The sequence below is a fragment of the Coccinella septempunctata genome, chromosome 3 (assembly GCF_907165205.1).
Source record: "Coccinella septempunctata chromosome 3, icCocSept1.1, whole genome shotgun sequence".
In the NCBI taxonomy this organism is placed as follows: domain Eukaryota; kingdom Metazoa; phylum Arthropoda; class Insecta; order Coleoptera; family Coccinellidae; genus Coccinella; species Coccinella septempunctata.
This window is the reverse complement of record NC_058191.1, coordinates 21,392,917-21,411,071: the sequence shown is the minus strand read 5'-3', so window position 1 is coordinate 21,411,071 and position 18,155 is coordinate 21,392,917. Positions and strand designations below refer to the sequence as shown.

Below are 18,155 nucleotides of genomic sequence, written 5' to 3'. Positions count from 1 at the left end.
GTCGACTCACTTCGGAAAATATGAAGTCGAAATTATGTGACGAACATAATTGACGCTTATACAAACTGATTGGAGGCATACCAAATCTAGTTATTTGCATGGAAAATACAAGACATCAGTTTCTGACTCTACTACAGAACGGTCAACTGGGGTTGAATTAATGTGATGGGGCACTTTGATACCCGATGTTGATTTTGTAGAATCAGTTTGAATTTCCCTTTATTCTAATCGTTGATATCCGAGCCATCATCTTCCACCATTTATTTCCTAATGTTTCTTTTATATCAAAGCTTTTTCGCTTTTACAGAGATAGCCCGATGAAGTCTTATTTTTAATCTAGATCTTTACTTTGATAACTCATGTAAGGGATTATCAAGGAATCAAGAACCGGATACATCATTCTTGAAAAAATGAATTTAGAGGGAGATAGTATGCCCTACTGTGATAAATTTTAAAAATGAACCACTAGATAAAATGCAAGATAATTGTACTTTTCGATGTCATTTCAAACTGAGTATAGGTGCCTACAGATTACTCTGAAGTGACGATGGACCACATCATAATGCCCATAATTAAAAAATCTAACATAGGGTTTCGTGTGGAAGCCTTCAAATTGTCCTGACGTCACGTGGGACGTCCAGCGCTCGATTCCCGAATAGGTCCATTCGTTTGCATAGGAAGTGCAGCACTTTTCTACACTCGGTGTAATTTACACTCGATTTCAGTATTCGTTTGCTGATCGAATTCACATCAGTGTAGACTGTGTAGGAGCAAATGTAGTTTATCTACACCTAATCGAAAAGAGTATTATTAGTGTTCAGTGGTGTGAAATGCAAAATTTGATGTAAATGTCACGGACGTCACCGTAATCTACTTCAAACTGGATACGATTAAATTTAAAATTTTAGATAAGTTCATCACTTCATAAGAAAATGAAAGAGTAACAAATCAAAATTATTAGTCTATGTGCGTTACAACCTAACTTCAGTGATTTTTTCATTCGTTTTCGCAACTACACTGAAAATCAGCTGATTCAAAGTGCAGTGTAGATTACACTACACCTAATGTGTAGGAACATCATCCTATGGGAAAAAAGTGACATTTCGTATGGAAATTAGGTATTTTAGAACTAAAGATAAGATGTCTAAAACACTGGTGTGTGCACTTATCACTTTTTACAAGCATCAACATTTCAGAAAATCGGGGATATGGGATCAGTTTTGTGGCGGCGCCACTGTGCCATTTGTTCTATCCTTGTTCTACCAAAGGAAGTCCAATGATACTCAGAATACTCTTTCGTTTCATTTTGTTTTGCGTTGATATCGAATATCGATCAACGAGTTCAAAATATGAACGGGCCCACAATATTTGTGATTTATAGTTTAATTTTTGTTGTAAAAACAAATCTGTCAATATTCCAACACTATCGAATAAGGGTTCTATGGAGGAAACCATAAAGGGTACGAAGGAGTGTTAACTATGATTCTTCAAGATCTCAGTACATGTCCACAATTCAAATTATTTCCAATGTATTGTATTTACTGTATTTCCAATACAGTTTCTTTGAAATATTGCTGAAGTTGCCATAAAACTTAGCTATATCGTCCCGAATGTTCGTTCATCTGATTTGGTTTTGCCTCAAATTCCAACAACACCGAATTCTGTTGTGTAGTTCTTGATTGTCCATACAGAAAATGTTGAATAAATGAATGCTCTACACCCTTTCTCGAAACTAATACATTTTCACACACCAATAATCGCTTATAAATACAACATATTCGTAAGTCGTAGGAAAGTAGGTATACAAATTATTTTCAAATATGCTCTGTTAAATTCTAAACAGCGCTTCCTACAGTGGGAAAAACTAAACTGATCCCATATACCCACGAAATTAAAAACAGTCGGCTCAGTATTCCGTAACCGCAAGGTGCTGAGTTGGATCCCGGGCTAGAGAAGGAATTTTCTAGTCCAAACGGGTACGGGCCACCATTCACTGTTTGGTTCAAATTTTAGTGCTGTGCCTAAGGTGGCGTAAGAACATAGTAACAAAGCCTACACAGAACACAACTGATTATCCGAACTCGCACAAGCTTACGTAGCTTCTGAGGGATACTTCGGTACCTATGGAGAATCAGGATAATATGAATATGAATCGGTGAATACAACAGAGTTTCGGACATCTTAAATAAAGAATATGAAAATGTTTCTTCACATTTCAAAGGAACTGCTTCCAATGCTATGTGATAATGTTTCCATAGGATTCAATTCCCATAGATTGGAGAATCGAGCACCAGAACAATTTGAATGACCCCTCGCAAAATAATTGGTCCGAGAGCTGGCAGCAGATTAATTTGATTAGAAAACTTAAATGACAGTTTTGGTTTCCAATTACTCGTTTCAATACAAGCATAACCATAAAAGACTGTAATTTCTTTATTGGAAAGCAAAGTCTGCCATGGAGGATACTTCGTGAATTTGATAGGAATCCAACAACAAGCAGTCGAATAGCAGCTCGCACAATTCGATTTTCTAAGTCAAAAATTCTTGCAACCCGTCCAAGGTTCACGAGAAGGTGATGAACAGCGGAGGTTATTTTCTTGCCAATGGATTCTTCGTTCAATTGAGCAGAAGAGAGACTTTTTAAATACCATATTATGGACTGATGAATCGTGTTTTAGTCGTCGGGGCGTGGAAAACTTTCATAACCAGCATGTATGGGCCCACGAAAATCCACATCCCATTCGACCCGTCGCCAGAGCATTCGACAGAGTATGGCATGAAGGATTAATATATAAGATGAGATGTGCTGGATATTCGATCAAAATATGCAAGCTGATCAGAAATTATCTCAAAAATAGAAGATTTTACGTAAAAGTGGGAGGAGAATGCTCCTCAACAAGAGATATAGAGGCTGGGGTACCCCAAGGATCAGTACTTGGGCCACTTCTGTACAACATATACATCCACGATATTCCGAAAAATCCAAGAACCATGCTAACGTTATATGCTGACGACACAGGCATAGCAACTCGACACCGAAACCCTGAAATAATAGAACGAGTTCTACAAGAGTCGATTGACGAAACAAATGACTGGTGCATAAAGTGGAAAATCAAGCTCAATGGACAAAAGAGCCAAGCAATATTACTACAGAAGAGAAGACTGCGACCCACAACAAAACTGGATGTTGACGGCGAAGAAATCGACTGGAAAAATGAAGCCAAATATTTAGGAATAACGCTTGACAAAGGACTTACCTGGAAAAATCATATCAAACAAGCAATCGACAAAACGAAAGCAGCGATGAATAGACTCTATCCTCTGATAGGAAGAAGAAGCCACATGTCGAAAGAGACAAAATTGAAGATAATCAAAGCCGTTGCTAGGCCTCAACTGACTAATGGATCAGTTGCCTGGGGTTTCGTGGCAGAGAGCCATATCAAAAGAATTCAGGCCACTGAAAACAAGCTGCTACAATGTGCAATAGATGCACCTTGGTTTGTCAGGAATAGACAGATTTATAAGGACCTGAAATGGGAAACCATAACGGAATTCATGAACAGAAAAGCAGAGAAATTATTCGAAACAGCGAAAAACTATCCGAATCAAGAACTCAGGAGACTAGTGGACTACGACCCAGAGGAAGACAAAAGGAGAATGCGAATTTACCGAAGGAGACCAAGAGATCAATTAAAAAGAGATTAAAATAACAGCAGAAACTTATTGAAAATTTCAATAAAGTGTTAATCAAATGGAGGATAAACACATAAATCCCAGCACGATAGTGTGCGAGAAGAAAACCGACCAAGAGATGAACGGCTTATAGGCAAATGCCCGGAACCAAAATTCAAGAAGCAGTAGGGTTTTTAATGGGTCTCGAGCTCAGGAGAGTGAGAAACCCCACACTGTTCCCCCTCAGGAGATGAGGGTGGTTCGTCTGTCTTGCAGATTTTCCCCCTGCTACACCAAAAAAAAAAAAAAAAAACCCATTCGACCAAGAATTTAGTGTTAATGTTTAGCTTGGAGTTCATAATAATCACCTATTTCTTACCAGAACGAGTTAGTGGTGAAAATTTTTTACAATTTCTAATGGCAGAGCTTGCAAATATGTGGGAAAATATTCCAGTAGAATCAAGATTAGCGGCTTGGTTTCAACTTGACGGTTGTCCAGCCCACTTTCATAGAAATGTGAGGAACTGGTTGGATAATAATTTTCTAGAAAGATTGATCGGACGTAATGGGCCAGTCAGTTGGCCTCCACGGAGCCCCGATATTACCCCTTTGGACTACTTCGTATGGGGGTTTTCGAAAGAAATATGACTCCTGTGAACTCAAGGGAAAAACTTATTGGCCGTATTCAAAATGCTTGCGACGAATTGAGAAATCGAAATTTAGCTGCTGCTGTCGGATCTGTTAGACGTCGATGTGAATTATGTGTTCAACAAAATGGGTCATACTTCGATCGAACATCTTCTTTAAGTTTGTTTTGACTGTGGTTGTTAATGCTCATTTTTTTTAGTTACACGTTTCGTTCACAAAAATAGTCTTATTATTATTATGTACCTTCCATATCAAATTTTGGCGATTTCTTTATGCATGAGAATGTGTTTTATTTTTTTAACCGGAAACGGTGCCTCGTACAGCAAAAAGTCAGGAGACCGAATTTGCTCCAAATTGAATAAGGATTTGAAGAGTAATTTATATTGTCGGAAAAACCAGTGGCGTATCATTTTTTTATCTGAAAATATTCAGTCTCGCTGCAGTACGGACGCACTGGTAGAAAAGAAAAGAAATGATATTATGCAAAAAGTGCTCCTTGACGCTCAAAACCTATGTCTCAAATTTCATAAAAATATTTCAAGTAGTGTGAAAGTTATCAATAAAAAACATTTTTTTTTCTATAATTTTAACACCCCGTATCTCGGAGAGGAAACATTTCTCGACATATGTTCATATTACAAACTAGGGCTTATTTTTGATGTAGAATACGTGCTTAAAATTTCTTGGTTACGATCTGGACCACCCTGTATTTGACAGCGTCTGTTTCAAAATAGCGACCACTCCTGTTGGCAGACGCTTACGATTTCAATTCAGTTAAGATCCTAGACCATTTTGACACAACATTCATCTTGTTAACTATTAGGAAATTCCAATCGATTTTTTTTCATATCTTCAATTTTTTTTATCCCATAAGGCGACCACTCACGCCCGGTAGACGAGCGGTTTCAAGTTTTAGTAATAAAGTTGAACCAAAGTGCCAAACCAAACCTTTGGTAACTTATGAGGTAGTTGTTTTTGCTGCCAGCTCTCGGACTAATATGTTGGAATTTTGAATCATGCGCATTATGACGTGGTCCCACGTCACGTCAGAGTAGGCACCTTATGACTAAGATTTTAATTTTTTCTAAGCAAGTAAATAAATAATTGACATTTTCGGGATATCTCGAATGTCTTCATTAGGCAAACTTGGAATTCGACGTATTTCTAATTTCTATCATATAGAAAGTAAAAATAGTTTCGATTTCGATGTAATTCAATGAAAAAGCTATTACCCCAATTGACGGTAATAGATATAGTGCCAAAATGTTAGTCCTTGTTCTGTTGGTGAAACGGTGCAAAAGGCCATGTATAGGTATCAATCCTCGGTTTAGCCGTATTGTTTGTGTTTCAAGAACGAATTGCTAGAAAAGGTCCTATGTAGATAGGTTATAGGAATAAAATCGGAAACAAAAAAAGTTTATCTTTATCAATTGAAACGATGAGTGGAAAGGTTATTGAAAACAACCGTGATTCTTTACTTCAGTTACACCACAAAATATAAGAATCTCTCTCACATGTTGAATTTCGATGTTGGTGAAGACATAACTCAATATTATTGTAATAATATCAGAAATGTTATTTTTTTATAGTTTTGGAGGCAGGTGATGATATAACTCCCTGTTTGGAAGAAAGATCTTTAGTGCTGGTAAATCATCAATCACCCGGTGATGTAATTATACTTTTTAGTGCTTTCATCGGTTGGCACCAAATTCTGCCGAATGTAATGTGGATAATGGACCATTTTATCAAATACTCCACTGTTGGAATAGTGTCTTCAATTCGGAAAGATTTCTTCATATTTCAGGTGAGCATGACTATGAAACAATTGGAAAATTTTGATAAAAATTTATTGAAGTTTCTAATATAAATCATAGATGATTGATATTAGCACTTAACTTCTTTTGGGTGTGGCTCAAAATTATTGGGTATGATGTTATTTGGAATATATTCAACAGTATTTCCGGACAAAAGCTATAATGCCTTCCGACCACAAATTGCAGATTTGAAATGACCTACATGAAAATAGTAGTGGCTATACCACTTACCACTAAGATTAATTGTGTTCGTGTTCAAAACGATGTCAAATTTTATTTATGTTGCTCTCTAATTTAATGTTCTTATATTTCAAGCATATACATTTCACTTCAGGGCAGAGCGATGAGGAATGAATCTTTGAAAGCATTAGCTGAACATATTAGGAACTTCTACCTGCCATTGAAGAGGAAGTGGTTGATACTATTTCCAGAAGGGGGACTATTGTGTAAGAGGAAAAAAAACTCCCAAAAATATGGAAAATTAAATAATTTGCCACATTTGGAATTAGTAACGATACCAAGAGTGGGAGCGCTAAAAGTGATCATGAATGAGTTGAAAGGTGAAGTACCAGACTCTTCTCTTATCGGTGAGTATTCTGATTGCCTTCAAAACTATCCAGTTTTCAATGAAGAAGAAATTATATACAGTGGGACATGTTCAGATACCTTTACTGCACAATATCTTCTATATTGTAACGTTTCTATTTGATTAAATTCATTTGGCACATACATGATCCATAATTAATGCACAATTTCATTATTATTTATATCCACTTGTCACACTATTTTCCCTGCTTCTGTATGGCTACGCTCGACTGTGACAAACTTGAACAGTAGCTTATATAATTTGGCCAATTTTATGACGATTCTCTATCATCTGGAATTTACCAGAAGGAGACGGGAGAAAAATAGGTTTCTCGTAACACTTTAAATTTTTCTGTTCCTGAATATACTCGGTGGTGGTTCAATAAAGGGGATTTTTTTCTCTGCAGTTTTTATGTTGGTAGAAGTAACACCTACTCTACCGATCGATAACTTCTTCGGTTGTAACTGCATGCCAATGTATGGAACTCAGTCTACTGAGAAACAACCTCAAATTTGTTTCTCATCAAACTCGAATCAAGGTCAACTAGATCACAACATTGGCGCCAAATTGTAGAGGAAATAAAAAAATTTCTCAAAAAGTTTATTCAATGAAATCATACAGTCAGTTTTTAGATCATACACACTCCTGTTTCAGGATCAATAAAGCGGACCTTACGTTCTTGTTGTTTCTCATGAAAAGCAGGCAATGCCCCCAAAACATTCCCAGATCAATGACTACACAATGGGCTAGGGAGTTATTTTCCGGAATGCAAAAGAGATCTGGTTGCTACTGATTGTTGAGCAACCTTCTCAGTTATTATACCTCCATTTCATACGGTTTTGTAGAGCTCGAAAACTTTTATGAAGTCGGCGATGGCATATATCCAATCCTAGAGCATAATCCAGGATAACCGATTTTGTCCGAATATTGTTTCATTTGAAGAGGGCTTTTGACTTTTACGGAAAAAATCAATATAAAAATAAATATGGATCTTATCTGCTGCATTAATTTCTGATGAAAAATACTCTTTGCAGCTTGGTTTTGTTTTTAACGAATATTTCGCGAGATATGGCAGATTAAAGAAATACAAATTTAGGCAAATAATTGAATTTATCCGGGACTGCAGTGCCACGTTACTTGAAAGCTGACTAATTTTCAGTGGAATTTGACTTTTGGAAAGAGGAATTTTCGAGGAAAGTTTTGGAGTACATTTTACTTTTCAACTTTCCACGATTCCGCCGTTATCATGAAAGAAGTAATTAAAATAGAGAAAAATCGTCCTGCGAAGCGGGTGGGCACAGCTAGTAATATATATGACGAAATCCCGTCAAAAAGTTCCCTTTCAAATATGCCCTTATGCCTTCTTGCCTTCTTTTCAATTCTGTTCCTCGTAATAAACCCAATTGAAAATACGTTGAAATCGAAAAAAAAAACACCTTACTGCTTATTTTCAATAGTGAATGCACCGTCGAATGTAACTGCAATGTCGATGCTCAACTTCACATTTCTTCCCCCGAGAATCTTTTTTAAGCATTCAGCTCCTAGCGACCGCGACAAGCTACACTAGTCGCCTATAGCTGGCGCGACCTCTGACATACGGATCCACGCGAACGTATTAAAATTAATTATGATCCAATGATCTCTCAGCCTTCAGAAAACATCATACTAATTTCGTAAGGAGTGTCTTGCAAGTCTAGGTGCAAAATGCAAAGATAAATCACGGGTGCAGGTTGTTTTTCAATTACGGTTGAGATTTGTTGGTTTTCTTCGTTGTTTTTTTTTCTGGCAAATAGATGGTAGTTGTGAGAAACCGTGGGTAAAAGAGATACTTGACTGCTAAGAAATATCATAGATTGTTGTCAATTTCGAATAAATTGATCGCATTGTTTATATTTTCCTTTATGGCTTTACCTTTACTTACCCTAGTCCTTCCTGTCTATGGGTAAATTCTCCCTGGTCGGTCTCAGTGGAGTGAAGTGTGTGTCCCTTGTGTTATTCTTCCTTAACGATTTAACATTTACAAAATTATAATTACGTAATGAATTTTATGAAAAAAACTTAAAGTATTGAGAGATTTATTTTATAATAAGAAATAGTTTATTCATCATGTACAAATAGGCTAAATAAAGCAACGGATTCGACAGAGAAATCCTTCATCAAAGGTAATAAATTGGTGATAGGTCGAGGAATACATGACTTGGCAAACCTGGAACGTGAAGAGAGGACTGAAGACGAATTACTTCGTCGGATACTGCATTTTCAGAAGAAAGTGCTGTCATGGGATTAGAGGATTCTGCACTGGTGGACTGGTGCGTGAGCCGTCGAAAAAAAATGAGAACACCAGTTTCGTTAAATTGTTGACACCATCTGAAGCACCTAACAGGAGGTATATGCTAAGGCATAGGTCCACAACAGAAAGAAATGATTAATATTGAATAAAAATTTAACCGAGAAGTAATATAACATATATGTATAATCCTAATAAATATAAATATACCTACTCTAAAAAGATAATACAACATATCCCTATTTAAAAAAAACTAATAAGGTTTAAGGATATACTGCATCAATCCCTGAAATCAGTTAGTTTAGTTTAGTTTAAAAGGGGGTTACGTTTCACTGCGACCTCAAGGTCTATTGTGCCCCCCGGAGCTTTTCTAGCGCTCGCCCTTCAGCTCCAGAGCTCCAATAAACTCCAATATCTGAGTGGGCTTCAAAGAGCCTATTCTCATCATATGCTGTCTGAGGCAGCAATGTCCTGTAAGAAAGCCAGTGAGGAGGCTTAGCTTATTCTTCGCAAGATCCAAGAACTTCTTGGTTCTTGCAGTTCTGAAGTCCCGAAGGAATCTTTTGGAATGATCCATTCCTGGAAGAGTCCGCCAGAGTAATTCCCTTTTGTTTTCTTCCTTTTCCAAGAATTCTTTCTAATGGCATGCACCACAGAAAGGCTCTGGGCCAGTAAGTGGCGTTTGTGCTCCTTTTCTGGCTAGTGTGTTGGCCTGTGGTCTGACAGGCACCACTCCTCGATAATTCTGAGGCCCTTCTGTAGTAGATCACAGAGGATACCCTCGAACTTGCCCTTTACTATTAAGACTATGTCGTCGGCATAGCCTATACATTCAAAGCCAAGCTCCTTTAGCCTTTGTAAGTAGTTCATCTTCTATCAGGCTCCATAGGAGGGGAGATAACACTCCTTCTTGAGGTGTTCCACGAGTGGTTTTGACAGAGATGGTCTGATCGCCCACCAATGTTTCAGATATCCTCGTTGTTAATACCTCATACGCCCATTTTATGGTATTTTTTACTCCTTGCCTCCCAAGTACTTCTCTGACAGACACGTGAGTTGTGTTGTCAAAGGCCCCAGATATGTCTAGGAAGGTGCAAATTGCAATTTTCTTATTGTTCAGAGTTTTCTGGATGCCTTCCGTCAGCTGATACATCGCAGTTTCCGTGGAACGGCCCGCCCTGTATGCGTGTTGACATTTATGAAGTGGTGTTTTCTCCAGATTTTCTGTTCTTATGTAGTTATCTATTACCTTCTGCATCGTTTTGAGTAGAAACGAGTTAAGGCAGATGGGTCTGAAAGAACGAGGATCAGTCCCGTCTTTTTTTCCTGCTTTTGGAGTGAAGGTTATTTTACCCTTTTCCATTTGTTGGGTATTTTACCCGAAGCTTAACTGCTTCTCGCAATCTTCAGGAGATGAGGGAGAATCTCCTCCGCTTCCTTCTGCAGGAGAACAGAAAACACCCCATCTACTCCTGGTGATTTATACGGCTGAAAGGTACTAATTGTCCATTCAAGTCGTCTTTTGAATATTTTCCTAGCAATATCCTAATCCTTCTTACAGGATTTCTTGGTGTCTTCTTTTGCTGCTTCAGAACTACTTATGGGTTCACTACCTGGAAAATGCTTTTTGAGAAGGACAGTCGATCGCACCTCTTCTCCTTCAAGTATAAACCATCTGGCTTCTTAAGTGACATTGTAGGTTTAGTAACCCCTTTTGCCAGGACTTTTTGAAGTCTGGCAGCAGTGGGGGTGGAAGTGATATTTTCACAAAAAGCTTGAAATTGAGCCTTTTGGCCTTCCGGATTTCTTTATTGTACTAACGGCCGGTTTCATAACCAAACCTTAAGTCGCTTCAATTTTAAACTTCCTTTAACCCTACTAAAAATGACAGTAAAGGAAGCTTTAAGCTTAAAGTGACGTTAAATTCGATTATGAAACTGGTCGTGAGTAAGTGTACCCCTGCCAGTTATCATCTAGCTTTGCCCTATCAAAGGTTAATGTCAATCATAACTGGGAACAACTTACTTAGACAGGTCACATTGGAGGTCTTTGGTACACAGTTCTAATGGACTCTCGAGAAGGATAAAACGGCGGCCAGGAGTGTGGAAGGATCGGTGGGTCACGGTTGGGTCTCCTCAGTCACAGGAGGCCACACAGTCGCAAGTAGCCTCGAAAAATTATGAGTTTGATCGCACCGAAGTTTTGTTGCAGATTTATTCTCGGTAACGGGATACACCAATGAATGAATGAATGAATGAATGAATGAATGAATGAATGAATAAATCATAATGAGCTGTGCCAACCCTGGAAAAACAAAATTACCCTCAAAATAACTAACTAAATATGTGACACTACAAATCTGTGGATATTTTAAACATACTTGTATTCGGCTAAAATACCTAACTTTTCAAATTTAACAGATACTTTTTGTAATGTCTTTGGATATTTTAGAAAACACTTTTCGTTTTAAACGTTTATTCCACCAACGACATACATACAATGAACTCTTAATTGAAAAATGGATACCCACACATGTTCAATACTTCAATGGGCATGTGAAACCCCACCATGAAATGTAACAATGTTTGTCCAATACATTACACTTTTCTCCCCCTTTACATGTTACTTACTAACTAATTTATGGTAATATATAATACAATATACAAATTTCCTATTACTAAACTTTATAATTAACACATTTCTTTCACTACGTCTAATTGTATCACTATGTGGCTCATTTTCAGGAGATGAAACATTTGATTCAGATTGATGATGTACTAAGTTACAATTATTGTCCTCATCTATTATTTGAGTGTCCGTTTTGTTACTAATACTACCTTCAATACCAGTATTATTGTTATTCACAGAAAAATTGAAATCTATTATTTGATGTATAAAGACTAAGTGTACGATTTTGAAACAATTTTTTTTTTTAATTATGCCTTTGATCCAACCTGCAGTGGTACCACGATCGATCGACAATCTATCGACAACTTATCGATGTCGAATTCCATGAGGGGTTATCGGCAATCTAATTACACCCGACAGTTAACGACGTGTTAACAAGATGGTGCATACAGAGAATACTGATCATCTTTGGTACAAATATTAAACAAAGTCGAATGACTTAAAGATAAGACAGGGAAAAGGGGAAAAAACGGGATTATTGTCGAGTCGTGCGCTTGTCGTGAGCTTGTGGTACGTGGACAGGTTTATTTTGTAGTTTGTAATCTCTAACGGATACGGTTTCACCTGGTTTATATTCTCTTATTTTCCTCCCTCAATAATATTCAATTTGTCCCTTTTGCGCGGCTTTAACTTTGCTCTTAGCTATTTCTCTAAATTGAATGGAGTTTCTACTCAAAAATGATTGAAATTCATCCAACTTGAAATGGGGTATTTTCCTAAATTTCAAAATATATATAAATGAAATCCTTATAACTCAAATATATCGAAATATATTTTTTTAGAATTTGAACATATTGCGTTTTGTCTGTATTCACTTACGAAAATTCTGATTTCAGAAGTGCTCTCTTATGAACATTCTACGTCATTTTCACAATTCGGCCCGTCGAATCAATAAAGGTCATGAAAGTTTTATGATCATCATAGACTTAACAAATATCAAGTTTGGTGATCACATTTGACATGGAAAATGAACAGTGCATAGAAATATCAAACAATGACACAAAATGTCATCGTTTTTGAGAATATATAGACACAGATTACAGAAACAATTTCTTGAAATGTGTGGATATAGAATTCTATATCTTCTTGATGAGTTCCACTGTTGTCTAATCAACAAAAATTACTAGACTTTAGTAAAGGCATTCTACGTCACAAGCTTTTACATACTCGAAGTTTCGAAGGGTATATTTCTGAAATTTCTTAATTTTGAAGCGAATCTTTTACGTGTTGGATAACTAATGGAAAAGGGTTTCCATAAATAATTTTAAATTCGATTATGGAGTTTTAGGAAACTTGCCCATTCCTTGCATTATCCGATAGCAATATATTCGATATGCCAAATTTGGCAAAGATTTCACGCAATGCATTAATAGTCGTGGTCGGCGAATTATTTAAAGTAATGATTGCCTCTGGCCATTTACTGTATGCATCTACCAGTTCTACCACTATCAAAATATAATATTTCTGAAAAATTGAACCAGCATAATCTACACATGAACTCGGTACCACGGTTTCTTTGGATATTCCCATGTCTGTAATTGAACTTTAGGGGGTGAATTCCTAACAACTAAACAGTTTTCGCGATTCTTAATCAGTTTTTCAATTTCATAGTTTATTTTAGGCCACCATACATAAGAACTCTTCGGAGAAACAAGGGAACTTCTTTCGGAGAAACAAGGGAATGACAACCTTATGACCCAACAACAAACAACCTTCATCAATACTCAACTGATTTTCATACTGCAAATAAGGCTTCAAAAGTGGAGTAACTGATTTTGGCTAACCTCGTCTTACATATGTACATATCTCCTTAATTTCCCTATCTTTACTTGTCTCTAGTTTAATTTCTTCCCAACCTATTTGTATATCCTTATTTGACGCAATGAAATTTATACATGGAGTTCAACAACCTTCATCAATACTCAACTGATTTTTATACTGCAAATAAGGCTTCAAAAGTGGAGTAACTGATTTTGGCTAACCTCGTCTTACATATGTACATATCTCCTTAATTTCCCCATCTTTACTTGTCTCTAGTTTAATTTCTTCCCAACCTATTTGTATATCCTTATTTGACGCAATGAAATTTATACATGGAGTTCCATAATGTGATTTGTTAATTCGAAGGTAATCTTGACAAAAAATCTGCTTGATACCTGACTTTATGTAGTCAATTTCGTCATTGTAGCTAGAGAGAAACAAGCCTTAGACAAACGTTGTAACCGGTGTGCGGCTAGTATGGGCAAGCTTATTTCACTACCAAACAAGGTCAATAAATATTTAGCATCAGTTTTGATAATGAATTTCCTACCATATACTGAAAAAATTTCTCAACGCCAGCTGTGATAGCCAAAGCCACCTTTTCCACTTGTGAGTGATTCTGTTGACTTTTGGTTAATGTTTGAGAAGAATATGCTATAGGACGCTTATCATTAGGACCGTAGCGATGTGAAATGATGGCTCAAATGTCATAAAATGAACTGTCTACTGTTAACACTACAGGCAATTTAGGATCATAATGAACTAAAACTGGAAATGTTGGTAAAATTTTATTTACATTCCTGAAAGCGTTTCGACACCACCTGTTCTTTAGTAAATTATGCATGGGTTGTAAGAGCATCGACGAATTTTTTATAAATCTATTATAAAAATTTACTAACCCCAAAAATGTTTTTAACTGAGACCTGAGTTACATTTCTTGGCGGTTCGGCTTTTAAAATTGCATCTACCATATCTTCACATGCGTGTAATCCATCCTTATCTATTCTTTACCCTAAATAAGTCACCGAATCCTCTAAAAAAACATTCATTCATTGAAATCGTAAAACCACTATCGTTCAACCTTTTCAAAACCTCTCTAACACGGATCAAAATCTCAATTTAATCTTTTCCTGCTATTAAAATGTCATCGATGAACACTACAATTCCATCTATTCCCGCTAACAATTTTTCCATTATTTCTTGAAAATGAGCTGGGGCATTATTAATTCCAAAAGGAAGGCGTTTGTAAGCAATTAACCCCTTATGAGTACTAATTGTAGTTAACAATATTGAATCCTCATCAAGGTCAGCATTAGTTAAATAATCAAATGTCCCCATTCACCAATCTCTTCAGCTCCCTCTCGACACCCTCACGCATAGCAAATAGTAATGGTCGACATTTGAAAAACTTAGGCTTCCCATCTTTATTCAATTTCAAATGTATAGTATTGGAAAAAACATTAGGAAAATCCTTCATAAGCTCATCTTTCAGATTGTCTAAACGACGCGCGACGCTTTACTTCATCTATGTGATTTATCGACAGTTCACACAAATTATAAAAATCAAAGGTGGTCCACCTTTCTCGATTACATATAATTCAATTTTGTTGATGTTTTATAACAAATATTTACTCTAACGTAACCTCTAGGTCTCATTATAGATCCATCATAACTCATTGAATTTTTTTCCGATTAATTTATAATATATTCAGATATAATATTAATATAATATTTTTTCCAAAAATCATATGAGACTACTTAAACTGAAGCCCCTGTTCCTAATTCAAACATGAAATCCTTATTATTTATCGATACATGTTGTTCAGTAGCACTCAATATTTTATTCTTTTTTTCGGATTGTTATGTGAAAATTGGTTCTAATGGTTCACCAAAATCATCATCTATAGATTGATCTTCCGATTCCTTGAAATAGTTATTTCTCTTATGTGATTAACACATTTTTGCCAAATGTTTACATATACGACATGCAAAACAAAGATTATAGAGTAGAAAGATAGGAAACGAAGCGACTAAAGTGATGTTAGCGCCATCTGTGTTTCAAATGTGTTTTTAGGCCCTTACGGCCGGTTTCATAATCAAACCTAAAGCGGCTTTAACTTTAAAGATTCCTTTAACCCTACTAAAAATGACAGTAGAGGAAGCTTTAAGCTTGAAGTGACTTTAAATTTGATTATGAAACTGGACGTGAGACAGGTTAAAATTTTAATTCGAGAGACATATGAAATTTTGCGAGATGTCAGAGTCATATGTCCATTTCAAACAGGTTTTGAATGTTTTGATTCTCGTATCCATAGACAACTTCGTACCACCTTTTGTTTTTCAAGCCCGTTTTATACTGCATTCACATTTATTTTAGCAGTCGGTTGGCCATGAAATAATTTTCTCAAGTTTTTGTAACTAGAACGGAGTAACGTTGGCATTCATGAAATGTCGTTAATGTCATAACGCCGTTGCCACAACAAATATCAATTTCTTTTACGAAAATGCCGAAAGTGATTGAAAAAAGAGACAGGATTTCAGGAAGTGCTATTTAGAATTCAGGTCCGCCCATTCAAATAGTTATACCGTGATCTTCTAAAATCTACAATACGTCAGACGGTAGCGAACATATTCAATGTAAGAGAGTTTATATAATGTTTCATCTGAATCTAAACGACTTATATTTCAGCTGAATATTTCCACAATCAGAAAGATTGTGAATGAAGAGGATAACAAAGAATTTTCTTCTTTTGGGAGACCCAAAAAAGTGGTGGCATTTGAGAATTTTATGTTTGAGTGAATTAATGCGAAGAGTTTACTACAGGATTTTCGAATAATGTCATCGTAGAATAAGTTCCCGAGAATTTATTTTCCATTTTTCATTTGACTTGTCCTATACATTGTAAATGTCTTAAGGTACCAATAAATACCTAATTATTATTATTATATCAAAGATGAACAGCCACAAATACGCGCCAGTTGTCCTGTTGATTGTTTATTCCTGTGAAATTTTTGTTCAAAGATGAAGTTCATCTTGATTTAACATTCCTTTAATTCCTTTCTCTTACATTGAAGCAAGATGATTTTTGTTGAAGAATTTAACATTCTTGTAATTATCTGTTAATTCTTTCGGGAGATACTCCTTCCCAACCACTGCATCATATGCATTTCATCTTCGGGTTAATATTTTTGAAATGTACAACTGATGTAACGTATTCAAACTTTAGCCAAAGAAGATAAACAATATTAACTCTCCTCAAGGTAGTACAAATTATGATATTATACTGATTATACTTCAATTATGTTCGTCACATATTTTCCGAAGAGATTCGACATTGTGATAAAATACGTAATAACAGAAACTATTATGTAGAACGGGCAACATAGCGTTGATTTAAAACCCAAAAATATTTTGACAAGCTTCATAACCCCACATTTTCGTACTATTCAGAGTGAAATGTGTCAAATTTCCATGGCCAACCGACTGCTAAAATAAAAATGAATGGAGTATGGTTGCTAATTATTGAAATTTTTATCTAATTTTTTGGCGAAAACCTCAGAATATCGTTCGAAAATTATTGTATGGTGAAGAACTGTGGATTAAATAAAACGAATTTTACTAAGGAAAATGGGAATGTAAGTATTAAAACTGGTTACATGTGACTCGGTCATTCATTGATTTTCATTTTCAGTACTACGAAGTGGATAAAATTTTCAGGGCGTAAAGGCATAGGCGGAAGTAGACATTTTTTGTGGGGGGACACCCCCCAGGGAGGTGTGAGGTAGGTCCGGAAATTTTTTAAAATTTATTTGTTTTCAGAGCAATTTTAAGGTGTTCTGAAATTTATTGTAGTTGTAGTCAATTTTCTTTCATAAATAGCTAGCAAAATGACGGACAATGCCTTTCACGTTAATTGAACTGCAAAAATATGTATTTTGTGAATTCGAGAAATTAGGTAATACCTTATTTTTAAGTGACATATTGGAAATATACATGATGTTCCTGAATTGGAAAAAGGTACAGACGAAAAGAGGAGATTCTTTGAGTAGTTTTAAGGAAAAAAGTACCATACACATGGGACCACAAAACGATTCGTTTTCGAGATACAGGCTGTTAAAGTTAGGATTTTTTTCTTATAGTATCGGTTAATTTGAAAAAATGTGAAGAGATTCGACAAAGCTTCTTTTTACATTTTTTCAAATCAACAGTGGCTAACCAAAAAAAATTTCTCCTCATTTGTTGCACCAATTAAGGAACAGCCTGTATATAGAATAGAATCTTTTAAGCAACCAGCTCACATGCAAACATGAGTAAAAAACAAGTTATCATTTCAATACAAACCAGTATAAATGGAAAATGTATGAAACTCAAAAAATATGGTTAAAAAAAAATCGAACGTATATAAACAAATAATTTATATGGTTGATCAAGGAAGGATACCTTGAAAAAAATAGTTTTTACTACGATCACGATGAGTACAATAATGAAAACAAGTTGAGTTAAGTAGCCTATAGACATACTAAAAAAAAAACTTTGGTCCTAAACACACACAGCATCTAAAAGAGATTGAGTTTCCGTTTGCCTTCTGCAAAAACTTCCACAATTTTCGGGGCATCTTCCTTGGTGAAGGCACTCTCGATGTTTAATATGGCCAAATTCGTAAATCTATCCTGCCTCATGGTGTTCCTCAGCCAGTTT

General features: G+C 35.9%; 1 protein-coding gene across 3 annotated transcripts in view; it reads left to right on the top strand.

The window, feature by feature from the left end:
* LOC123310189 (acyl-CoA:lysophosphatidylglycerol acyltransferase 1-like) overlaps nt 1–18,155 on the top strand; it is a 61,186-nt gene that overhangs the window by 11,584 nt on the left and 31,447 nt on the right. For 2 of the 3 annotated variants that reach the window (XM_044893609.1, XM_044893608.1), the window contains 2 exons: nt 5,910–6,124; nt 6,469–6,721. In XM_044893609.1, coding sequence (XP_044749544.1) covers nt 5,910–6,124; nt 6,469–6,721 — 468 coding nt within the window. The remainder of the gene's footprint in view (nt 1–5,909; nt 6,125–6,468; nt 6,722–18,155) is intronic. The other variant, XM_044893610.1, reaches the window with a different exon arrangement.